Raw genomic sequence first — 27,155 nt, forward strand, 5'->3', positions numbered from 1 at the left:
CCTCACGCTGTGCTAAACACCCTAAAACTTGAGATCTCCAGAGTTGCTCCTCATCAGGACCCGAAATAAATGTGGATAACAAGCCGATGTGGGCCATGGTCAGCTTTTTCTAAATGCACTTATGTGCGTTAGTCTAGACCCACCCTGGAATGCCCATTCCCCGCCCCCTTTTTCCCCGCTTCTTCTTGACGCATGCATGGGTATGTGAGCGCGTACTTCACGACTTCTTAAAATGTGTGTTGCTCGCGCGAGGCCCGCATACTCATGTATGTGGCCATTTTTACATGAGTAACACTTTCAAAATCGACCTGTTAGAGCCTAAATTTAGCCTCCAGAACCTCCCTCCTGCATTTTCCTATGTTGTTAAAATCTTATCTAGGTGGCGTGTGAGGGTGGGTGGGAATCAAACAAGTGATTAGTTGCCTAGGAATCAATACTCTCACCTTTTCAAATCAAGTGACCTTTGCAAACTCATAATTTTTATACTTAACTAGCAAATATTAACTTATACAAGCTCACAAAATAACCCAAAGTCCTATTTCTAAATACACCCAATTCCTAACAGTGGCAAACAAATACTAGCCTTACAAACCAATAGGGATGTGAATCGTGTCCTCGATCGTCTTAACGATCGATTTCGGCTGGGAGGGGGAGGGAATCGTATTGTTGCCGTTTGGGGGGGTGAAAAATCGTGAAAAATCTAAAAATCTAAAAATCGCAAAACCGGCACATTAAAACCCCCTAAAACCCACCCCCGACCCTTTAAATTAAATCCCCCCCCCTCCCGAACCCCCCCCCCCCAAATGAGTTAAATAACCTGCGGGTCCAGCGGCGGTCCGGAACGGCAGCGGTCCGGAACGGGCTCCTGCTCCTGAATCTTGTTGTCTTCAGCCGGCGCCATTTTCCAAAATGGCGCCGAAAAATGGCGGCGGCCATAGACGAACACGATTGGACGGCAGGAGGTCCTTCCGGACCCCCGCTGGACTTTTGGCAAGTCTCGTGGGGGTCAGGAGGCCCCCCACAAGCTGGCCAAAAGTTCCTGGAGGTCCAGCGGGGGTCAGGGAGCGATTTCCCGCCGCGAATCGTTTTCGTACGGAAAATGGCGCCGGCAGGAGATCGACTGCAGGAGGTCGTTCAGCGAGGGTTCCGGCGCCTCGCTGAACAACCTCCTGCAGTCGATCTCCTGCCGGCGCCATTTTCCGTACGAAAACGATTCGCGGCGGGAAATCGCTCCCTGACCCCCGCTGGACCTCCAGGAACTTTTGGCCAGCTTGTGGGGGGCCTCCTGACCCCCACGAGACTTGCCAAAAGTCCAGCGGGGGTCCGGAAGGACCTCCTGCCGTCCAATCGTGTTCGTCTATGGCCGCCGCCATTTTTCGGCGCCATTTTGGAAAATGGCGCCGGCTGAAGACAACAAGATTCAGGAGCAGGAGCCCGTTCCGGACCGCTGCCGTTCCGGACCGCCGCTGGACCCGCAGGTTATTTAACTCATTTGGGGGGGGTTCGGGAGGGTGGGGGATTTAATTTAAAGGGTCAGGGTGGGTTTTAGGGGGTTTTAGTGTGCCGGCTCACGATTCTAACGATTTATAACGATAAATCGTTAGAATCTCTATTGTATTGTGTTCCATAACGGTTTAAGACGATATTAAAATTATCGGACGATAATTTTAATCGTCCTAAAACGATTCACATCCCTACAAACCAACACACATTAAACATGGCCAGTAATGGTTTAACCCTTTAAGAGTTTTTCTTTAGATTTTTAGGAATTCTTGTCCAGCAGATCCAACTTACCTCCAGCATGTGAAGGTTCTGCAGGCAGCACTCTCTTTGTAGAAAAGTCTCTATTACTTAAAGACTTCTAAATGTTAAAGATGCCCTTTTTCTAATTCATAGATCGTTACTTCTAGAAGTAGAGTGATTACAATTTCAAGTTTATGTAATGCAATGCAATTATCTCTTCTCTGACACAAACACTACCTTTACATACAGGCCATTGTCTTTTTTTTTCTATTCTATCTCCAAGGGATGGGGGTTACATGCCAGGTTTAAAAAAAAAAAAATACTAACAGAAGTGAGTGTTGAAGTGATCTCCATCAGCTTTCTTGTTTCTTGTAGTTGCTGACAAGTGTCCTGGTTCCAAGAGCCAAATCAGTCTGCATTTCTGCTTCAGTAACTGACTGCGCTTAAAGTGAAGAGAGAGGGCGCAGGTTACATGAAATTGATTAATCCAGCAGTATAAATCACAAACTGACTTGAGAGAGTGCCATTCCAAGCATCACTATTGACAAATGTTCACATCATATATCAGCTCACTCAATACACTTAGCAAGTCTTAGTTCATAGCATAGAAAATTTAATTCCACCACTCATTAAACAGCTATAAAGTGTGTTTCTTCTAACATAAATAACTTAATATTAGCCATCAAATTCCAGCATGCAGATCTGATGATTAAAATCTTCTTTCGATTGGTTTTCATATACAGTTTTTTTTTTTTTTTTCAAATTGTCGGTATCCTACTGATGCTAACAGTAAATGCAGTGGAATGAAAATTCCCCAGGCGATTTTCCGGAACAGGCAGCATTAGACAATAGGATGTCACTGTTGAATGATGTCGGTTCCTTAAAAAAAAAACCAGTCCCTAAGTGCTAAGGTATTTATAGGGTGCAATAACCGAACATCCCTCCCCCTCCCCCCCCAAAAAAAAAAAAGATTCTTAATTTCCAAACAGAGTAGATAGGTCTTGTTAGTCATAGATCAGTTTTATGTATGCAACACACGGCTTTCATTTCTCTGTTTTATTGCTAGAGGCTTGATTTACCAGGGTGGCAAAATGGAAATGCAAAACTCTGTGTAAGATGAATCTTGTAAATCCATGTTCCTTGCTGCCACACATTTAGTTAGGGTTTTGCATATCTTTTAGCAGTATTTTTTATTAGCCTGTAAAAATGTGAACATGTTTAGAGGCAGGGTGTACCAGATTACAACGGTTAACAATTGTTTTATTTTTTTGGTATGTGTGTGTGATGCAGCAGCAGCAGGAAAGAGATGAAGATGGAAGAAATGCTCAACAGAAGTATAGTTCTTGCTGCATCACCACTGGAAACAAACAGTTTCAACTTCCAATTTGGCTAATCTTGCCATTCTTTCTTTAAATTGTATGGAAAAGACACATTTTTTTGTTGTTGCTGTATTTCTGTAGATAAAGCCTTCAGTGGACTCTGCAGATTGTAAACATTTAGTTAAAATTTTATCAACATATGTTGACCACTTAGGACTTTATTCTGTGACCAAAAAAAAAAAAAAATAATCCTGTCCCTTCAAATGTTAGCATCAGTTAATGTATTTGAGTCAGATATCATATTTTTAATGTACAGGATAGCATTGGGGGCCTCCTGTACCTTCAGTTTCTAAAAATTATTTAGGTGATATGCGTAACAGTGTCTCAGAATCTGTCCCCTGTACGTATTTTGCCTTAACTTGCATGGCATTTGTTTTTTTGTTTTTTTTCAAGCTGGTCTGAGTGCTCTTAGTGTGACAGAGGTTTCCTTAGACCTTGCCTGCCTGTGATGTTGATGTAGTGTCAGTGTTCTAGGAAGGAGTGCCACTCCCCATTGGGAGGGGCAGTAGGAGGGTATAAAACCCTCCGTGTCCATGTGATACAAGGGGCAGTAAGGACAGGATTCTAAGAGCTGGGCTCCTGTTGCATTCTGGAGCTATCTTTTCACAGGGTAGCAAAAGGTGCCTTTCCCTTCAGAAGAGGTTCTGGGGACTATTGAGCAGAAGGGATTGCCAGGATAAAAGGAGTTCCTGAGGCTTCAGTGGATGAAATGGAGAAGAGGGTCCTGAGGGTTGGCGAGAAATGTACTGGGAAGTGCCAAAACACAGGTCATTTGTCTTGGAAAGTTTACCAGATTCAACTACAAGCAGTTCAATACACCAGAGAGAGAGAGAGAGAGAGAAGAAAGACAGGAGGAACTTTTTTGAAAAAGATTTTCATTTACCCACCAGGTACTTGGAAAGCCCAGGGTGAAAGGGCCAATAAGAGCTTACCTGTGGGGAAAAGTAGGAGAAGATTGGTAGGAGAGACTGAATCTGTTTTTGTGATTTTTGATTGGTGCACGGTTTTGGACTTATTTTACTCTACCACCAGTCACTTACTAAATGCTTTATTATTGAACATCATTGGTGTGGAGCGGTTTGTTTGGAATTCCTGGAGTTTTGAGCAGGAAAAATATTACAAAAAAATATGTCTTTCCTCCAGCCACCCCCCCTCCCACCTGTACAGGAACCTCAAGAGGTCATAGAGGCTTCTGTGGTCAGTGACCTTCCCCATGTGCCCAAAATCTCACGGGCATTTGGGCTACTCAAGAGTTATGAATAGAAAGTGGCACCACCCCAATTTCAGGTATGGAATGACACAACCAATATAAACTGCAGTCTCTCCTGCGTATTTATAGTTGTGTTGCAATCAGAAAGCAGAAATGTAGTCATGGCCACACAAAACAGATTAACCTTGCCTCCCAAATACACACACACACACTTGTAGTGGATAATGCAAATATTTTTTACTGTAAACCTTTGTTCTTATTTTTATCAAGTTATATGAATTTAAAAGCAGTTTGAGAATAATAATATTATATAGAGGTCAAGCATAGCATTTTGTAGCAATACATGCAGCCGATTCTCCTTGCTCAGAGTTTTGTTGAGTAAATGTTTCTATCTAGCTGGCAGTGGCTTGACTGACAGAGTGGCATATGATTACTAATCGCATATATATATATATTTTTTTTTTTTTAATGGGATACTGCATAGCAAAAGGAGATCTGCCGATTAGTAACCTGGAACCAGGATGACTACTGTGCCAGGATAAGAGGAGAATTGGGGATGGGGTTGAAGTTGGGGGTTTGTGAGAAAGGGAGGCATAAGAAGAGAGACAACTCACATTCTTTTGCTTGGTTAATATAAAAGAAGAGGAAATAGATGTGCCTAAGACTGGATACGGGAGCACAAATGATTGCAAAATGATCATAAATCTATTTATAAAGGAAGACCTACTTATAGGAATAAAAAAAAATAAAAGAAGATAATGGAATGGGATCTGATGAAATATACCTCTGAATACTTGGAGAACTCAGGCCTGGATTTATCAAAATGCACTAAATACTCCATGCGATAGAAAAAGGGGTGTGTTTTATGATAAAAGGCAGTTTATCACAATTTGTGCTAATACCTATGTGAAGAGCTAAATTACTGCAAATTGTGATAACTTTTTTGCACTTTAAGACAACCACGGGGGGTGGGGGGGGGGGGATCATGTTTATGAGAGAGAGAACCTAGCCCTAGTACTAGATAGGTATTTATATCTCTATGGGAGGCCCACCTAGTAACTCGAGGTGAGGTTTAGGTATTAGTGTAGGGGTTAGGGGCCACTTTGACATTCAAAGTGAGACGTACGAACAGAACAGTGGTCTCCTGTGAAGATTTGATGAACATCGGAGTGAGGAAACTTCACTCAAAGATGATATTTGTGCAATGTTCTCTCAACCTAGCTTGATGGACTGGGTAACATCAAGCTGGACATTGCACAGAAAGTGAAGTGAGTTAGGAGTTGGCTAAGCCTTAGTGCTAGTGAAAGAATCCCCAGCATCACAAATAGCACAAAACCAACACCAGACTGAATTTTCTAATTATTATTAGCATTGAAATCAGATATGGACACTTTTCTTTTGTAAGTGATAATACTTCATGCTACATGCATGTAACATACAAGCAAATATTTATATGATCTTCCATAAAATAAATTGGTTCAGAACTTATTAGAAGTGTCCTAGTAGTCACATTGTGCTGATTGTGCATATAGTTTTAGAATTATTTTAAAGCCATTTTTTTACTTTTAGCATAGTGGTTTATGGTTGACTTTTGCTTGTCTGTTTGTATAGTATAATCAGACTACATTAGCATTTTCTACTCCCCACAGATCTCAGGAACCAAATAGGAGAGTCAAGGGGTTGAATTTTATAAGGTTCAGAAGTACCATTAAGACAAATCTCCAGTTGAACAAGATCAAAAAAAGGTCAAGTGTTTCCCTTGAAACCTAATCAAACATTTACAAAGAAATTTAATAAGCATTCCTGTCCCCAGTGCAGAGACAAATAAAAAGTCAGAAACATCCTGCACTTCATCTATGTTGTCCTGGAGACATTTGGAAAAATGAGTACCCTTTGACCTAGAAAAACCGCATCCTTGTGTAGGAAAAAAGTCTCAGTTTGCTCTCTCCATCATGAATTATGACTTAAGTAACCACAGGAGCTGCTTCACAACCTCATCATCTTGTGATTGCTCAAAGACTGGAGTGATATCAAGACTATTCATGGACAGATGCCTCACTGAGGCTATTTCTTCAGAAATCTCTCAGTGATTGGCAGTCCATAGATAGTTTGTGCTGAGATACATATGCAGTGTACTTTCCTCACTTTTTTATGCAATGGATAAACATTACCTGAGCGACTTTGCATAATGGAAATGAGATAATGAGGTTCATGCATATTGCACTGAGGCTGATAATGCATTTTGTGTCATGGAATTGGATGGGCTCCAAATAACTCATTATTCACTCATTATTGCCCAATTTATTGCTATACATCCACCTGCACAGTCTATACTTAAGCTTAGACTTAGCATTTTTCAAAATTCACTTTCCTTTTCAAATAGGTATTTGCCACAGCCTCTTCCACTCTCCAATTAGTTGAATCATGCCTTTAGTTGCTGTGTGGGATTCCACGTACCCTGGGAGGGAGGGACCAGTTACAGAAGGAAGTAAGGTTCTCTAGGAAACATATACCTAAACCTCTCCAAAAAAGACTATCATTTGGTAGCTTTGCATACCTCGGTTCTAGTTTCTCCCTGCTAAACCTTGAGAAATGTTTTGCTTTTCTGTAAGAACGCAGATTACATGAGGTCTGACTTCCTATTTTTTCCTAAATTGAAAAAATTATGCTTTTCAATCTAGATTCGTTTGCAGTATTTATTAAGAAGATTTTTTTTTCCATAGAATTCAGTCTTTGACAGATATACAGTATATGTAAAAATGGATTGTATTCTAGCCATTGAAAAACTAGATTTTGTTCTTAACTAAAACAGAACATAATTTTTGCCAACTACATTATTAGCACCTGTTTGACACAAACAGTAGGGCAACATTTGCTATTTTGTCAGCATTCAGCACACTTTGGCAAAGCATTTTATCAAATTACAGATTTTAATTTTGTCTTCCTTACTATATAAAATAACACTTCTGAATTACCTTTCATTATGGTAAAGTTAGTATTTGATGATTAATTATTGTTATCCTTGTAAATCTGGACCAGTGTTCCCCTATGGTGTAATTTTGGGACTTGCAGATTATCACGATACCAATTGTGAAAGTAACTGTTCTCCATGCAATTTAAATCACTTACCCATCATTTATCAAAAAAAGTTAATAATGCATGTGTTATGAAAAAGGGGCATGTTCATGGAAATTTGTAAGTTACTGCACCACATTGAACCCACCTCTTTGCATAGGTATTATCACATGGCAAGTTTACCACACAAATTCCTATTTTTCAGATCCTGCACAAAGGAGAGAGAGAGAGAGAGAGAGAGAGACTGACTGACTATCTATAAGGCTCTCATAGTAGTTAAGTATTTATATCTCTATAGGAGGTTCACCTGATAGGTCGAGGTGATGTGATAGTGGTGGTTTAGGGTTTAGGGACCTATTTCACATGTAGAGTGAGATGTACGAAAAGCACAGTACACCTTGGTGAAGATTTGATGTCATTTGGAGTGAGGAAAGTATAAATTTCATCTTTGTGAGACTATGTTCTCTCACCTTAGCTTGATGGACTCTATAACAGGGTACCATCAAGTTAGGATGAGAGATCATAGTACACATTTTCATCTTTGTGAATCTTTCCTCACTCCAAATGACATCAAAACCTCACTAACTGTGTTGTTTGTACATCTCACTCTACATGCGAAACAGGCCCCAAACCCTAAACCACCACTAACACCTCACCTTGACCTACAGGTGGCCCTCCGATAGAGATATAAGTAGGTGTACACAGTGAGGCCCTCCCCAGAATCTCTCCCTCTCTATCTTTCTCTCCCCTCCACCTCCCCAAGCCCAGAACTGGTCAAAATGTATCGCAAATTGCGTTAAGCCATTTTGGACATATTGCACAACTTAACGCCAGGGAAAAAGCTGTAGTTATTTCCAGTGATAAAACCATACGATAAATTAGGGACCATAACACATTCTAACTAAAACCCACCCAAACTCCTCCCCTGATCCTGCCCACCTCAAAAATTTGCATTCACGCCACGCAACAACACTATACTTTTCAAATGCATTATTGCCATAATGCATTTTGATGAATGATTCGGTTAGAAAGGAATGTATAATGTGGATTAAATAATGAAAAAAAAATATATATAAAACAATTCTTTGGCTGGGAGTATAGAAGTAGTGGTTGTAGATTTTAGAGTCAAGGAGTAAATAGACATCACAATTTTTAAACAGTGCTTGATACAGTGGTACTGATATTGTTTGTTACTTTTTTTAGTTGCTAAACTTTGCATTTATGTTTACGTAGTGTTAGATGGGCTGCCGAGGTCAGACCTAGCCCTCTCCTCACTAGGCTCCGAGAGTGCTGGAGGATGGAGGAGGAAGGGGGGATGGAAATTTGAGGGTGCTTGCACTTGGCTCTGATGGCGTCTTATGAAGTCTTGAGGTTCAAATATAAACAGCTACCTTAATTGGGTGTTGCTGAGGATTAGAAAAGCAGGACATCAACTTAGGGAGTGTGTCCTCTGCAGAGAATATAAGTTGCCATTGAAGTGTCATCCCCCCTCATTTTCCTCTTCCCTGTGGGTTTTCTTTCATTAGAAGGAGTTCATTACATCTTAGACACATTTTATGATTATAATTATATGGTTTTCTAACAAAGTGTATCAGAGAACTTAAAAGTATGATCACTGTGCCTGTTTTTTTCTAATTATTACTGTAAATGAGACACATTACTTACAGTAGGAGGTTGATTGCGTAATTCAAATCTTTTAAAATTCAATCCTCTTTTAAATGTTTTAGAATTTATAATTAGCTCTTGTAGTTTGTTGATAGGGAGAATGGCAGCTGATATCCCTGCACGAATGGTTTTCCATATTGGAATGACACCAATGTCACAAACCGGCTTATGACTGTTGTATTATAAATTAAAATAATCAAATCATAACTTTCCTGTTATGGAAATCAAAACCTCATGTATTATGTGATAAAACTGTTCATGTAGAGCAGCTTTTCCCAATCTGGAGGCACACCTAGCCAGTTGGGTTTTCAGAATTTCCACAGTAAATATGCATGAGATAGATTTGCCTACATTGGAGACCCAGGATATGCAAATCTATCTCAGGCTTATTCATTACGGAAGTCCTGAATACCCGACTGGTTAGGTGTGCCTCAGGAGAGGGTTATGAAACAGGAATTTGGAGGGCTGATTCAAAATCACCTTAACTCCATGCTGCAAAAAGTGTGTGTGATGTGCCACGATAAAGGTATTTTTAGCTGTAGTTGGGGGAGGCATTCCTGTGGGGCATGCTTATGTTCAAGGGGATAATAATCCATGTAGATTGCATTTTCAGATGTATGCATGTTATTTTCCATGTAAAAAGTACCTGCACAATAAGCAGGTTTCAAATGTACAAAGTGCTCAGGGCAAGTTTCAAAGCAAAACTACATACAAACTTTTGCTTTGAAGATTTTTTGCAAAGTCCACAGGTTAAAAGAATTCACAGACTGTGTCCCACTGTGAGCAATTTGAAAACTGACTCCTTCAAGTGCCATTATTTTATTTTTTATATGTTTCTACTTAATATGCAAGCATTACTTGCAAGAAAAAAAAAAGAAAACAAATTGCAAAGCATGCAATGCATCATGAAAAGAAAATGAAATATATACCTATCCTTAAACCACAGTCTTGAGATTGGGTGGAGATACAGAATTAGATAGGGAGAAAAAAAAATAACAAGAAACATGTAAGGAAAAAGCATTAACATGTCTGAATAGTCGTATTACAATTATGAATGCCACATTTAAACAGCCAGAGTTCCACTATGGAGCCAGAGTGTTAGAGACTTGTTTTAATCAAGTAAAAAAGTTAACTGGTCAGGAGACAAGATCTATTTCCAACATATTGGCTATGCAAAAAATAGCCCCGAAGGCCAAAACATCCTGATGCATGACAAGAAAAAACTTTCTTCTCTCCTGGGTAGATTTCACAATATCTGCATTTATCAGAATTCTCTTCCCATAAAAAGAGGATTAGGTTTTATGAAAACGTTTTAGAATCATCATTAAGTCCTGTTCAAATGTAAAAGTAGCCAAGCAAATCTCTCTTTCTTTGACTTCCATAGTGGAACTTTCTAGCATGGCAAAGACATCTAAAGGAGTCTGAGACCAAATACCTCGATAGGGGTGCAGAAGAAGTTCTATTTCTTCTCCAGTATGGTAAAAAATAAACTTTTAAATAGGAAGGCAACCATCATGGGGTAAACCTAAAATGTATGTGAAATATTTGTTTAAAGATTCCCTGACAGAAATTATAAGAATTTTAGGAAAACATAAAAACTGCTGATTCAGGTGCCTAGCATAATTCTCAAGCTGTTCAATTTTTCTATCAACACATTTTTTTTAAATTAATATTTTATTATATTTATTCGCTTACAATAAATGAATAAATGAATAAATCAGGAATATGATATTACAAAAAAGAAAAAAAGGATTAGCCCAGATCATGAGGGAAAAACCCAGGAATATACAGATCTTACATAGGCCGCTAAGGAGATAATGTGTTGTACCTTAAGACCGGCACAAAGGCTCACATGTGCATGCTTTTGATGGTGCGTGGACATATATGCAGTGATTTTATGACATATGCACGTGTGTTATAAAATCGGCTATATGCGCAGACGTGTGCTCGATTTTATATTGACGCACGCATGTGTGAACAAATGCCGCCTCGCACGTGTAAGCAGAGATATGCTCAAGGCAACTAGCATAATGTGGCTTAAAAGAGATTTGAAAAGTTCCTGGAGGAATAGTTTTCAACACATTATTAGCCAGATAGAACAGGGAGAGCCATTGCTATTCTTGGGAGTAAGTAACATGAAATAGATCTACTTTATGGGATCTACCAGGTACTTGTGACCTGGATTGGTCATTCTTGGAAACAGGATGCTGGGCTCGATGGACCTTTCTCTGACTTAGCATGGCAATTCTTATGTACTTCTATTCTTATGTTCTTAATTTTAGAAGCTACTTGTACCGATGCAATAGCCTTTTTTTCCAGTTCGCTTCCTAATCCACCTACAGTGGCCTGGAGTGGCCTGGATTGGCCACTGTTGGAAACAGGATGCTGGGCTTGATGGACCCTTGGTCTGTCCCAGTATGGCATTTTCTTATGTTCTTATGTTCTAGCTAACTTGCATTCCTCTTTCCCTAGTACCCTTAACCCTTAAAACCTCACTGATTAGCCTATTTTTGTTTGTTACATGACTTACACACCATCCATAGCAGAAGTAAAGATACACGGTTGGGGACCCTGGTGCGCTTATACATGTAAACACTTACTTGCAGACTTCATGGTGCAGTTCCAGCCTGCCCATGCCCCTCCCCTTTGGTGGGAAAAAAAATGTATACGTGTACCAGGAGATACTTGCGTACCCACATGGGTTTTAAAATCTATGTGGCGCATGTCACACCGAGTCACGTACATATCTCCCAGCTACGGCACATGTATGGGTTTTGAAATTGACACTCAGCCTTATTTTTAACAAAGGTTTCAAGATACAATGTGTCCAGAAAAATAAAACTATATTTTTCATATGTTACCAAGCTTTTGCAAGGATATTTAAGGAAAAAAGATACATCCATTGCAACAACTTTCTGTTTTAACTGCAAAAACTGCTTTCCTCAAATTTGTGTGATGTGAGATACATCCAGGAATACATATAACTGTTGCCCATAAAATAATCTGGTTTTACATTGACAGAATTTCTGAAAAATCAGGTCCCTATCCTGTTCAGACACAAATGTAACCAGAAGGGTTGCTCCAGAGGAAATGTCGTCAAAAGACGACTCAAGAAATGTAGAACGGGAGGGACTTTGCCCTTGAAGCAAGTCAAACTCCCTTTCACCAGAAGCTAGAGCCTTTCTGTTTTTTGAAAGACAATAAATCTTAGATAGAGCAGGACATTTATCTGATTGAATAAGCAAAATATCTACAATATATTTTTTTTAGATAATTTCAAAACCAACATTAACCTAGTCATTGGAAAATTCAAGAAACATAAATTTTTCTTTCTCATAAAATTTTCCATATTCTCAATTTGACATGTAATAACAAACTATATAACATGTGCAGCTTCCACTGCTTGCAAAGCAGATATCTGAAAATTAACTTTCACAAAAGCCTTATCCATAACATTGAGCAGCTGATCTTGTTCCTGAATTTTCATTCTAGTATCAACAGTTATTTGATTCAATTATTGAACTGTTGCAATTAAAGTACTATTCACTTTGGATACCACCCTCCATACATCCAACATGCTGGTACCTGTGGGCTCCTTAACCTCTCCTGTGTTCTGAGGCAGAGCTAATACAGCTGGCAAAGGCTCCCAATTTCCCAAATTGGATTTTGGGTATTATCAAATGCATCTCCCACAGCTGTTGTATTGTGTAAAACAGACAACAGACTAATAACCATTTCAGAAGAAGTAGGAGACACATTAACCACTAGAGATGTGTATCGTGTGATCGATCGTCTTAACGATCGATTTCGGCTGGGGGGGGGGAGGGAATCGAATCGTCGCAGTTTTGTTTCTGTAAATATCGTGTAAATCGTAAATCAGGGAGGGCGGGAAAACCGGCACACTAAAACATCCCTAAAACCCACCCCGACCCTTTAAAATAAATCCCCCACCCTCCCGAACCCCCCCCCCCAAATGTCTTAAATTACCTGGGGTCCAGTGGGGGGGGTCCCGTTGTGATCTTCCACTCTCGGGCCATGGGTGCGTTGATAGAAAAATGGCGCCGGCCATACGGCAACACGATTCGAGTGCAGGAGGTCATTCCCGGACCCCCGGTGGACGTTTGGCAAGTCTTGTGGGGGTCAGGAGGCCCCCCAAGCTGGCCAAAAGTCCCTGGGGGTCCAGCGGGGGTCCGGGAGCGATCTCCTACGCTCGGGACGTCAGGGGATAGGAACCAAAATGGCGCTGGCGCTACCTTTGCCCTGTCATATGACAGGGCAAAGGTAGCGCCGGCACCATTTTTCTATCAACGCACCCGTGGCCCGAGAGTGGAAGATCACAACGGGACCCTCCCACTGGACCCCAGGTAATTTAAGACATTTGGGGGGGGGGTTCGGGAGGGTGGGGGATTTATTTTAAAGGGTCGGGGTGGGTTTTAGGGATGTTTTAGTGTGCCCGTTTTCCCACCCTCCCCCTTCCCCTCCCCCTTCCCCCGATTTACGATTTTTGACGATAAATCAGGGGAATTCCTATTAAATATCGACTCTAATGATTTTTGACGATTTAAAATATATCGGACGATATTTTAAATCGTCAAAAAACGATTTACATCCCTATTAACCACCAAGTTAGAAAGCATTCCACTTAACTACTCAGAGTACTTTAATCTCCTAGGATTAAAGTGGGCAGTCTCCAAAACAGGAAGTGATGGGGGTATATTTGTACCTGGACTCAGCGAGGCTCCAGATGATAAAGGAGTATCCTGCACACTGTCCATTGGGCCTCTGGTGGGGAAAGAATCAATTGCTGCAAAGATCTTCCCCTTTCTCTTCTTGTCCATTAGAAAACTAAATTTCAAGGAGCAAGTTGGACAGAAGGGGTGTTCCTCTTTGGCACACAGTTTTGGCCATGCACTAGCAGCTGCATGCCTCTGCCACGTTGTTTGTGAGGAGTCTGGTGTCCCCAGGCAGTAACGTCAGCAGTGCTCTTTTCGACCGTCAGGTAGGGGGAAGGACAGTCACCACTGCACACTCTCAGCTGCCTCACCTTTCTCCTTCTTGACCTACTGGTCTTCCCCCAACTAAGTTTTTATCTTGGCTCAAGGTGACATTAACTTTATGAATATCTTTTTCATTGAATCCACCTTGAGATTTCTCACGTAAAACAGAGATAGTTTTAACTAAGAGACATATATCAGTGGCACAGTTTGATATAACACTGTTGACCTTTACCAATACTGACCATAGGGAATCAAAAGAGACTGCTACAGGTTTGATCAGAGAGTCTGGAGGTTTACTCAGGAGATTAAAAGTGATAGCTCTGGGGCTGATGGAATTAGTTGTGACAACACTTCTCCAGCAACAGCCCCTCACACAGGAAAAACAGTCAAGTCATCAACCTGTGCCTGCACCGGTATCACAATGACAGGGATTCCTAGCTCCCTCAAAGGCTGGTGTTCTAGGAGACTCAGGGTAACATTTATTTTATTTATTTATTTATTTTTAACTTTTCTATACCGATGCTCCTGTACAGGATACATATCGCACCGGTTTACATGGAACTGAAAACTGTCGCTGGAAGGCGTATACAATGAAACATAGGAACCGAGAACGTGCCAATACCAATATGCATATACAATGAAACATAGGAACCAAGAACGAGTGGGGAAAATAAAACAGATATGTGAAAAACTTTAGCAACATAAGAGAAAACACTATCATATAATGTAGTAGATATAACATAATATAAAATGAGTAACTTTAATAATAAAAGAATGGGAACGAGGCCTAAGCCTCGGGGAGACAAGCTGGTGGGGGGGAAAAGGGAGAGAGTTAAGGGAGAAACCCGCAATGAGCAAAGGGACATTTAGCATTGGAAGGAGTCCTGCAGTCCTCCTGTTGAGCCGCCAGTGGAACTCTCACCCCTAATATCAGATGGGTGACTCAGAATAGAATCCAGTGTTCGTTGTCCATGCAAAACAAAAGGTTTGTTGGACAATTGCCTTGATCTTCTTTTCCTCTTGAGCTTCATAACCACTTAGGAAACCGGTAAGTGAAGGCTAAAAAAAAAACCAACCACAGCAACATGCCAGGAGCTCAACATGCGGCCATCTTGACTACAGCCCCAGAAGATAATCCCTTTAACTAGAATTCTTAAAAACAATCAGTGGTATAGAAACATAGAAATGACGGCAGAAGAAGACCAAATGGCCCATCCAGTCTGCCCAGCAAGCTTTCACACTTTTTTTTTCACTCCCTCATACTTATCTGTTACTCTTGGCCTTTAGTACACTTTTGGTTCTATTTCCCTTCCACCCCCGCTGTTAATGTAACCTTTTGGTTCTATTTCCCTTCCACCCCTACCGTTAATATAACCTTTTGGTTCTATTTCCCTTCCACCCCCACCATTAATGTAAAGAGCAGTGCTGGAACTGCTTCTAAGTGAAGTATTTATGAAATAAGCAAGCTACTCCCATGCTTATTTGTTTACCCAGACTGTGGAATTCAGTCCTTGTTGGTTGTTGTCAGAATATAAAATCATCTTTTCTTCATTCCCCCTGCCGTTGAGGCAGAGAGCAACACTGGATACGCATTGAAAGTGAAGCATCAGTCTTGTTTGGATTGGGGTAGTAACCGCCGTAACAAGCAAGCTACTCCCCACTTTTTTGTGAATGGAAATCCTTTTTTCACATTTCCTCTTGCCATTGAAGCATAGAGCACTGTCGAAGTCGCATTTACCATGTGTATGTATATTGAATAAGGGTATTATCTCCAGGTAGTAGCAGTCTTCCCTGCAAGCCTCCCTCTTTTCCTTCACGTCTTCTAGACTTTATGGATCCACAGTGTTTATCCCACACACCCCTTTGAAGTCCTTCACAGTTTTGGTCTTCACCACTTCCTCCAGAAGGGCATTCCAGGCATCCACCACCCTCTCTGTGAAGAAATACTTCCTGACATTGGTTCTGAGTCTTCCTCCTTGGAGCTTCAAATCATGACCCCTGGTTCTGCTGATTTTTTTCCGACGGAAAAGGTTTGTCGTTTTCTTTACCTTCCAGTGGCCTTTGTCATTATCTTGCCATCCAGTGGCCTGAAAGTTAATCTTAGAAAGTCTAGGCTTCCACCCAGCTTTGGGGTGGTCCAATTATCATGCCACTTTGCAACATGCTAAGTACACTTATGACTATGCCAACTTTCCTACAGGAAAGGATCCAAAAGCTGGATGTGTTTGAGGAAAAAAGTCTTCCAGGGTTCCATGCTAAATAACTGGATTGCAGCTTGCCAGATCTACATGGTATGCAGTATTTGCATGAATGCATGCAAAATCTAAAACCTTGAATGGAATTGTCAAACCCAGAGCAGGAGGATGTCTGTCAAGCAGTGGAGGAATGCACAAAACATCCATTCCGCCAGTGAAGCTTTTGACACTGTGGCTAGGATTCTGGCTGCTTCCATTGAAGCTTGAAGTCTAGTATGGTCATGAGCAAGTGAGTGACCTCTAAGAGAATGCTCATTATCATCTCGCAAATGTTCCCAGTATGGGGGACAACTTATTTGGTAACAATTTTCAAAAGATAGTGGCTCTAATTAATGAGCATCATTAACAGCTGTGGCAGGGGACCAGAAATCTCCTGCCTGATGCCAGTATTTTTCCTAAGAACATAAGAAATGCCATGCTGGATCATCGAGGTTCATCGAGCCCAGCATTTTGTCTGACAGTGACCAATCAAGATTGCAAGTACCTGACAGAGAAAGAAGATCTATTCCCTATTACTCACGCTCAGAGATAATAACTTTCTTTAGTCGGGCAGTTTTTTTATAATATTATATTATTTCTATGTATTCATTATGTATAATCATTTATAATCTGCCTATAGTGAGCACCTCTGTTTTTTATCTTTATATGTTCTTATGTAAGCCACTTAGAACTGTGGATAACACAATCTATAAATGTTTTAATAAAGAAATAAATAAAATAACTTTCTTTTACATCATCAGTGCATTTCTCTAAGTTCACTTAGTTGGCCAAACACTAGGATTTAATAATTCCACCAGTCTGATCACTCCTGATGTAGCTGGATAACATGTTATCTAGCTAAAAACATATCCGGCTATGTCAGGGGCAGTCTGGGGGCATGCTGGGCAGACTACTATGACCCAGCTATATTAGCCAGATAACACCGATTTTCAGTGTTATCTGGCTAAGGTAGCTGAATAACTTTAAGTCAACAGAAGAGTGCCCCTAAAGTTAGCTGAACCTCTGAATATTCCAGCTAAGTTAGCCTGATAAATTTGTCCAGCTAACTTTCTTAGCTGGTTAAAATGGCTTGGACAAAGATAATTTTCTCAATCAAAAATTAATCTATTTAATAAGACTCAAGATTTAAGATAATATTTGAACTTCCTGTGCAGTATCTATTAAAAAGATTCATAGTTATGTGCTACTAATATTTTTGATGAACAAACTTTCTATAACATCTTGGCTTCCCATTCCTACCAGAGTCTTATCTGGTCCTGATCTCTACCATATCAGTATCATAAGAAACCAAGATATCATGGAGCATCTTTGGTGACTTGACAGGAATTTTATTACACTATTAGCCTTCCAGCAGTCCATGTTTCACAATGGCAATGACTAAGTGAACAGTGTGTGGCTTTCATTGGAGCAAAATGCAAGAGACATCAGGGTCTCTCTCCTCACTGGTAACTGAAAGCCCTCTGAAGAAGCAAGAGCCATCACTAGAAACAGAATGATCATCTCTTTCATATGAGCCCTCTTCATCTTATTTATTTTTCTGACAGAAGAATGGCAAAAAGAAAAAAGGCTGTAAAAATAGAAGCTAGATGAAATATGATGTGACCTAGGTATATTTTAATATGTTTAAGATATTTTAATAAACATTATTTCTGGGAAAAATGCAATATACTACACTATAGTAAACATAGTTTTATTGTGTGTGTGTGAGCAATAACATTAAATATATTCAGACCGTGAACATTTTATTTTTTATTTTAGTTTCGCATCAGTGAGATTCTTATTGATGCCCATAGCTGTATAAACTGAAATTTGTATTCTTATGTTCTCTTTGGTGTTGATCTGCTTTTTGCACTGAACTAATCTACATCAAGGCTAAAACTGCATCTGCATGATGAAGGGAGTTTGGTGGGTCATCTGTGAGCTGGCTGTCTTTGAAAATACCTCAGATAATACTGCTTTATTTCAAGTATAGTTAAAAAAAAAATTCCAGACCATTTTGAACACTGATTACATTAGTATAATGCACTCACATGGATGGTTATTGCAATGCCTCAGTGTCTCATATACCCGTTACAGTCTCAGTTGAACACTTGCAGAAGCCTTTGCTAGCCTCAGGCTACTAAAGCCTATTTGCCATTCTCTCTGCTCCCAGTAAAAGAAGGAAAATGTCCAGACTTCATTACATTTCCCTTAAGTATAAGTTGTTTTGTATTGATGTGGGTATAGTACCTTGATGGACTAGATTTGTTGAAAAATATATACAGATGGATCCAATTCAGCTTGTCTGCAGCCTCATCTTGTTAGCTTATGGGGATTTTGTTCACTAGAAAAGACTGCACAGTCAGAAGAGCTGATATGGACTTTCCAGTGAATAAAGTACCAGTATCTGCCATGCACAAGGTTTCAATCAAGCCCATATTCACTGGAACATGAAATGGATTACTCATGTTTACATATAGCCAAACAGCACCAAATATTTACGACTTGTAAATGTTTCATAAAGTTTCTTCCTACATTCCCAACCACATCTGTTTCATGGCGCAGTATATCAACATACCTAGGAGGCATGGAATCTCCCATGTCATAGTAATATAAGCAGCAAATTAGGCCACCCAGCTTTCCTTATAGCTAAGGATATATTCCAGCTATCAATCATCATGTTCTAACACTCAGTTTTATAATAATCTAAATGGTTAACAAAACTAGTGTGGCTGGTTTCTGAACATCTGGTCTCCTAGCTTCCCATGTCCTGGCCACCACCACCTTGCTGGCATGCACCCAGTTGTTTTGTGGGGAAGTATAGCCTTCTGGTACCACACTAGATGTGTCAGCAGGCTACATTTTTGTCTGCCACTTGTGCTGTCTTTATTAGCTTTCTGCCTCTGTGAATTCTGATTTTGTGGCTCTCGATATGTGAAAGGTTGGACACCCCTGGTATAGAAGGAAAATCTAATAGAAAAAGGTTTAATTGATCTGATGTACCTGGTTGGTTTATATATTTGTAAAAGAGAATGGATGCAAAGTGGGGTGCTGTTGCTTAATACTTTACGAACTAAATATAATCCTGCCTAGAAAAATCTGGAGAGTCAAAGCAGTTCTTCCTGCAAAGGGAGTTCATGAAGATGACAGAAAGCTCTCTGAAAACAGTGCTTGGCAGGATGCAAGTTTTTCTTTTTCCTTGCTTGCCTTTGAAGGATGGTTAGATGGGAGTAAAGATACTGCTTCAGCATGGAGGCAGAGGGGGAGTCCGAGTTATTGAGGTTGGACTGAGTAAAAAGTGGAATGTGAAGGCAGAAGGAGAGTCAGGGGATTCCTAACAGGATTCCTTCTAGGAGGACAAGTGACAGTGAGTTTAGCAATTTCAGATTCTAGCTACTTGCAGCCTCCCAGGGGTGAGGTGGTGGTGGTGTGGCCAAGAATATTTGTTCCTCATCACTGAGAGTCATCTGGAGGACTTAAACTCAGAGAAGAAAGAATTCAATCCCACTGGGGAAGCCCAAAGTGGGAAATTAGAGAAGAGCTGCTGTTTGGGGAGTTTATATTGAAACCCTTGGGATTAACATTGAAGCTTTTGAGTTAACATCTGAATACAAATTTGCTTGTTGGATCTTGAACTGTATTGCACCAGTAAGTGATTGTTTTGTTTCACCTGCTTCTGCCAGATTTTATCTGCCTTTTTACTGGGACTGTATCCTGATAATTTGGTTTCAATTCTTCAACTTGGATAAGTCTTTGGATTCTTTACTTTTTTTTCCTTTGGCACTACAAACTGAGGTGTGGACCCTTGCTTGGTGTAAGTCTTCCCTTGCACCAGAATTTTTTAGGTCCCCTACTGGTAGACCCTGGTGGATTTTATCCCGTATCAGAGCTGCAGGAGTGTTACTCACCACCACTGCTGCTGCCGAAAGAGAAACCTTCCAATGCTGTGTTAATGGTGTCTCTGCCTGGTTGCCCTCAACTATTTCAAGCATGGAATTAGAACTATATTTTGATGCATCAAGTGGCCATGTCTTTGGTGTTTACTTTAAAGGGGTATGGTGTGCTGGTCAGAGGCCACATGAGTGGAAGGAGTGGGGCATTATGAGGGATATCCCATTCCTGGAATTGTTCCCCATTGTGGTTGCTCTTTGTATTTGAGGAAAGCAACTGGCAAACAGGAGTGTGGCATTCTGGTGTGACAACTAAGCAGTGGTAGAGGTGATAAACCACCAAGCTGCAAAGTGCCCCATCAGAGTTCAGCTCTTGCCGGAATTTGTGTTTAGCTGCTTTTACCAGACTATCTCTGTGAGGGCCCTGGTTTCCATAATGAGACTGCTAACTTTCTTTCTCAATGTAAGTGGTCCCTGTTCAGGACACTAGCCCTGGAAGTGGATGTCCAGGATTACAAGGTTCTGGCATCTTTACCATTGTTTGGTGAAAAGAAACATAGGAGCTATTGTGAGGATATCTTGCCCCTTCCAGCCGTAGTGCGTACTTTTGAGGATATAACAGATTGTCCACCTTCCTCATCTGATACTAAGAACTATTCTTTAAATTTTTATAACCATAAAATATTAGTGACCCAATTAAACCCATCTGGGTACATCCTGCACAAAAGCGATTAAGACATTAAATAAACTAAACTAAACAGACACCAGAAAGAGCCAAATCACCCAATCCAATTCAGCTTTTCCAGGAATATAAAAATTATCTCTGTTGGACATATACACACATGATGATATTTTTGGATAGGGTCCAATCAAATGCACAGCAACTCATAGATAGTGAAATGTTATTCAAATCATATAACTTAGCATACCTCAAAATTTGAAAGCAGCCTTAATTGTTTGTAATTTAGCTACCCCTCATGAGAAGCAGCTAACTTTACCCAGTACCTTCACAATGTTAATATACATTTAGATGGTTCTAGGATGAATCCTTAAAAGGCCTAAGCAGCCCACATACTGGCATCCCCAGTAGAGTGATATCTCTTGGGGGCTCCATTGAGACTCTCAGCCCAACTCTCCCCTCCAGCCAACCTGTGAGACGTCTAAAATAGAAAACGTAACTCCCCTCCAGCCAAACTGTGAGACATCTAAAATAGAAAACGTAACTCCCCGCCCCCAAAAAAAAAAAAGTTTAAAATTATCAAGTCCTCAAATTTGCACTGATCCCCCTTTCAAAACCATGCTCTCTTGGAGTCAAATAATTCCCCCAACCCACCAGCCTCCCTGCATCCCCTCAACACTAATAATTGGAATAGCCCCTAGGGCTCCTTGCCTGGCTTCACCATTTAAAAATTGCTCTGGTCTATTGGGGAGGGAGGGAGCTGTAAATAGACTGCTTGGGTACTTTATTTATGTATTTATTTATTTAGCACTTTTATATACCGATATTCCGGTAACAGAGTTACCAATCAAGTCAGTTTACATTACAACAATAACCATGACATGAGGATGTCTTACAATAAACAGGTTCATCAAACTTGGATACAACGAAATGGGTTTAACAGCGTAAATAAGATAGGAATCAGGAATTAATAGTAGGACAATGAATCAAGATTTGACTACTTTAAAAGTTGATTACTTTAAACAACTTTAAAAGTTGATGACTCTGTGATGTGAGACTGCCATCCCACATTCTTTCAGGAGGGTCATCAAGCTGTGTTATTTTCTACAGTGGTATTTTACCGTGGTAATCATTAACCTGCAGTTCTGCTGGGGAAAATACCACGAGTTAGTAAATAGATCCATAAGATACCTGGTAGAAAGAAGATGACCTATAGGACATTGAAATACCATGGTAAAAATATATCAAAATGGCAGAGCAGTTATTTTTCTAAAATTTCCCTGCAAGTATATTCTTAAACATGTGGGGACATAAATGTCTATACTGACCTTGAACATTTCAAAATATTTCTCCAGGGGAAACCTCTGATTCAGGTTGCAAGAGTTCTTGCAGAGCCAAGTTAATAAGATTGGTTAGGATAAATCAAGTTACTTTGGCTGCAGGCACTTATATATTGGTATATTTTTGTTCTGTTTGAAATTTTACTTTATATGAGTCCTATTCCCTTTATTTTAATTTTACATTGTTTCTGGTTTGTTTTTCAATGTTTATGGAAATTGTCCTGTGTATTTGAATTTCACAATAAGATGTTTTAAATGTTTTGCAATTTTGTAATAAAAACATAATCTGTAATTAAAAACATGACAGGGCAGGTAGATCTGGTGGTGGGATGGCATTAAAATTCAAGTAGGTTAAACGTTCTACAGGAAACAAACTGTACTCTGGAATTTCAATGCATAGAATTTTCATGTATGATAGAAACGAAAATAGCAGTGCGGGTAAACCATAATACACCTGGCCAGAATATAGTGAAACAGACTGCAAAATATTAATAGAAATTAGATAGGCTTCTAATATTGAAAGCTCAATAAAAATTAGAGATTAAAATTAGCCCAATATTGATTGGTTGAATGTCTCATCAGGATGTATCAGGGATGTCAAGTTTCTAGATTCCTTAGATCAATGTTCTCAACTATTTTTCTGTCAAGATCCACCTGACAGATGATGTTTCCATGCATGACACACTGAACACATGACTGTCACAGAGCTAAAAGTAAACAATTACTCTGCATCCACAAGAAATTCCTCCCACCCAAACCCATAATGGGTGCAGAGCAGAATTAGGACATTTCCCAGTACAATTCACTACATAAAGATTTTCAGCTTTTCGTATCATCTCAGTAACAACACAAACTCCTTCTACTATCAGTCACATTGGCAAAATAATAATAATAAACATACCCCCCCCACACACACACACACAAAGCCTCAGTACCATACTATAGTGATGCTAACTCCAAGGACTCAAACAGCAATAGCCATATCTTTGAAAAGACAGCAGTGCACCACCATATCCTATTGAGAAAACACAACTAATAAGATTGATACAAATTTATACATGCTAGTAAATACCTCACCTCGGTTATAAACATAACAACTTTCATTAAGTACAGAATAAAAAACACATATTACAAATGCAGAGACAAAAACTGAAATGAAAACCCAAGAAACCACTTGGCATGCAGTGCAAAACTGGAGAATTAGAAACAGAAATATATTCCCTCTTACACTAAGCAAAAGAGAGAAGAAATGCACTCTTCAAAATTGACATATTATGGCTCTTGAGCCTTGTCATTCCCCCTCCATGGCCTCATCAACCCTTACTTTTTGCTCCCTTTAAATAATCCCCTTACACTCTCACATCCCTTCCCAGCATGCCCCTCCATCCTCTATCCTCTTCCATGAGCTCCCTCTCTCCCCTGCTCAACTCTACTTGCCCCCTTCATCCCCTCTCCCCTCACTGCCCAGCATATCCTAACCCCATCTATCCCACCCCTTCCTGCTCAGCATCCCCTTGTCCTCCTTGTGCTCTCTTCTCTCCCTGATCAGCAGCCCCCCATACCCCCTCTCTCTTCTATCTCTGCCTGTTCCACAGCTCCAACCTCTGTCTCTCCACATCTTCCTGCCTAATAGTGCCCACATTCCATGTCTCTCACTCTCCCCTTCATGTCCAGCAGCCTGCCTAGACTCCCGCTTCCCCCCACCACCACCCATGAAACTCCTGATTCCCTTTCTCCTCCACACCTTTCTTCCTAGCAGCACCTACACCCTCTCCCCCTACCCCTACCTGCCTAGCATCTCCAATATTTTCCCCTCCTTCTGCTTCCCAGCCAACGGAAAAGCCTTCAGTTCAGTCCAGAGTTTCCCTCTCTCCTTACCGGCAGCAGATAAGGCCAAGAAATGTTGGGGAGAGGAGGAGAAGGCAGCAGAAATTGACAGTGGATCTATGTATGTAGAGAACTTGCCTCTCTCTCTCTCTCTCTCATGGGTAAAGAGAGCCACAGCAGTATGACTTCTGGACCTGATAAAGCTGGTGCCCCACCAGGCCTAGAAGAGCAAAAGTTGGCAATATCTCAATCTTACCTGGATGAAAGAGGAGGGAACAGCCTCCCACTGGGCCAGGAAGAGGAGAATGAAACGAGAGCAGCTGTCTCCCATCCAGTCTGATGAGGAGAGAGTAGCCTCCTGCTGTCCCCACGACACACCTCCCAGGACCTTGCGACACACCAGTGTGTCCTGTGATACCTGTTGAGAACCAATGCCTTAAATGACTGCTTCATAGCAAAGCTGGTCCTGGAACCAACCAGAAGGAGAGCTATTAGGTTTACAGGAATTACCTCCTTTTGTTCCTCCAATATCCCATTAACGTGATTGGATGATATACTCCGCCTTTAAGGCCTTTGCCAGTTTAACTGTTCTTCCTATCTCCTTTTATTTTTCTCCTGGTTATTTTTCCTCTCCTCTTCCTCCTGCTACTGTTTGTATATTTTCAATCATATTTGTATGTTTTTTCTTTTACTCTTACTTCTTCGATGAACCATAATGGTCTCTTTCAGGGCAATCTTCACAGCCATTGAGCCAGGTAAATAGTGATTTACATTAATAAATTGCCCTCCTCTGTCTGGTTAAAGGCATGCAGCGGTTTCCATAATGTGCATGGTTTTCTACCAGGCTAAACAGAGGCATACCCTGTTTATGTTTTGGGGAGTGAAAGAGCACACATCCTTGGCATTTCCATGGGTACACATGCTATGCTACCCCTTCCACTGTCTGCAAAGAGGGTGCAAAGTAACGCTGGTATTTGCATGCACTTTGTGATTGATAATTTGCAAAGAGAAACTAAGTGGAAATTAACTACGAGGTCCATTTGGCAAAGATACCCATGTACTTTGCAAATTAGTCTATTTTAAAGTTGCCCTTTTTTGCTCTTTCCCTCGCTCACATGCTTGATGAAAAGATTTGTTGCATTTCAGTACTCCTTTCTATTGCTGTCCATAGTTCCTCTATATTTCTCCATCTCCACATCCTGACAAGGTTTCCTTAACAAAATCATTTCATTTTCTTGAAGTTGGCCCCTCTAAAGCCTAGGCCCTTTATTCTAGCCTTGCTTGGTTCTGCTCCAGCGTTCACATTGATCTGCACAGTTATGGCAATCCCTAGTTTCAATGTTCTCTGCCCCATAGTCTCAATAATACCAGCAGATCACGTGTCACCTCACTATAAGTATGCTCCTCAACTAGTGGCTCAAGAAATTCTTCTTGCACAGGTTCTTATATCCACTTCCTGCTGGTTGATCCCATAATTTGCACTTTGCAATATATATTTGGTGGGCCTTCAGTCCTCCAGATATTTGGTGTGTGTGCTTGGCTGAGAAGCTAAAAGGGTGATTTTGCCATCTGTGAAAAGTAACTGAACACCTCCAAGTGAAAATCCACTCCCAAACTAAAGTGTCTCAAATTACCACAGCCTTGGTTGGCCTTGGGTAGCCAGCCACATGGCTACTGAGAAAAGCCGCTTGCCTCGAGACCAGAGTGCAGACAGAAGGAAAGATCGTCTCTTCCATAGCTAAAGACCTTTGTTTTCAGTTTCTATGTGCTTTTTCCCCACAAATTTTCCTATTTGTGTTTGTTATAATCAACCCTGGTAAAATCCATGGAAAATTATGAGTCATTTTTCCACTGATTTTTCTTCTTCTTTGTTATAATCAACAATGCTAAATTCCCAGGGAAAATAAAAAGTGAAAATGGCAGTCCCTATCCATAGCTCATCAGACAGTCTGGAGGAACCTGGTGCTTCAATATATTGAGACTTTTTCTAGACAAAAAATATTGTATGCTATTGTACTAAAAAAAAAATACTAAAATACCCTTTCTGAAGTGTAGATACATGATATAGTATAGAGGAGGCAATGTATACTCACCAGTGCATGAGAAGGACCATACTGAATTACAGAAAGAAGAGATATTGTTATAAAAATCATATTATAGATATAGATAAAATGGATGAGAGAGAGAGAAAATGGAATTTGAAAACTGAAATACAGTTGTAATCTAATGTCAGGAGGATTATTACAGCAAAGGGCTTGATACTGTAAGTGTAGTTGTGCTTTGCTTTTTGAAAATGTGAACATCCTGATCAAATGTATAATTCACTGCAAAGCCTGAATATTTGTTGAACGATTCCTGCATATGGCATGCATGAGTTTTATTCACAGGCATTTTTTTTGGTGTCATTCCTGGGGACATCACAAATGTTTTTAATGTTCGGATAATTTACTGATTGCAACAAAAGACAATGTTTTAATATTCACTGCCAGCTTTCTTGATTCAACCTCAATTTTACATTTCCCAAATTTTCACTAGCAATGCATTTGTTTATCCCTTTAAAGCGGAAAAAGATAGAAAAGTGCTTCCCATATATAACTCATGGGAAGTCCATTATTCTCATCAGACTTTTGAAATCAGGGCACATGAAATGTGGAGACCATGGCACCTCCACTTGTCCTTCCCTGAGCTGCTTCAGAACTCTGCACAATAGATATTATAACTTCTAGGACAGGGAAAAAAAAAGTAAACTGAGTTGAAAAGAAGAGCCTTAACCAGCGTATCCTGTGCTCTTCTTTGTAGTCCCAGCGCCGGGTTACATTTCACCTCCCCGATGGCTCCCAGGAAAGCTGCAGTGACAGTGGTCTGGGGGACCATGAGCCTTTGGGTAATGGAAACCTGATCTCACACCCTCTCCCTCTGGTTCAGCCGCAGGACGAATTCTACGATCAGGCATCACCGGACAAGAGGACTGAAGCCGATGGCAACTCTGACCCCAACTCTGGTGAGTCCACTTCCAGTCTTCGTTAGCTATAACTGCAAAAACTCAGAAAATAGACTTTCTGTAGTGCCAGTTATTCATATGAATGCTTGAACACATGAGCTCAGAATGTCATGTC

The 27,155-nt window shown here is 40.5% G+C and overlaps 1 protein-coding gene across 1 annotated transcript in view; it reads left to right on the forward strand.

Annotated features, from left to right (window-relative positions):
• Window positions 1-27,155, forward strand: part of PCDH9 (protocadherin 9) — a gene marked incomplete in the record, with an annotated part of 2,477,617 nt that overhangs the window by 1,539,563 nt on the left and 910,899 nt on the right. Inside the window, 1 exon segment of the mRNA XM_029603002.1 lies at window positions 26,965-27,040. Within this exon segment, the coding sequence (XP_029458862.1) occupies window positions 26,965-27,040 (76 nt within the window).

This window comes from Rhinatrema bivittatum, chromosome 5, assembly GCF_901001135.1.
Source record: "Rhinatrema bivittatum chromosome 5, aRhiBiv1.1, whole genome shotgun sequence".
Taxonomy (NCBI): Eukaryota; Metazoa; Chordata; class Amphibia; order Gymnophiona; family Rhinatrematidae; genus Rhinatrema; species Rhinatrema bivittatum.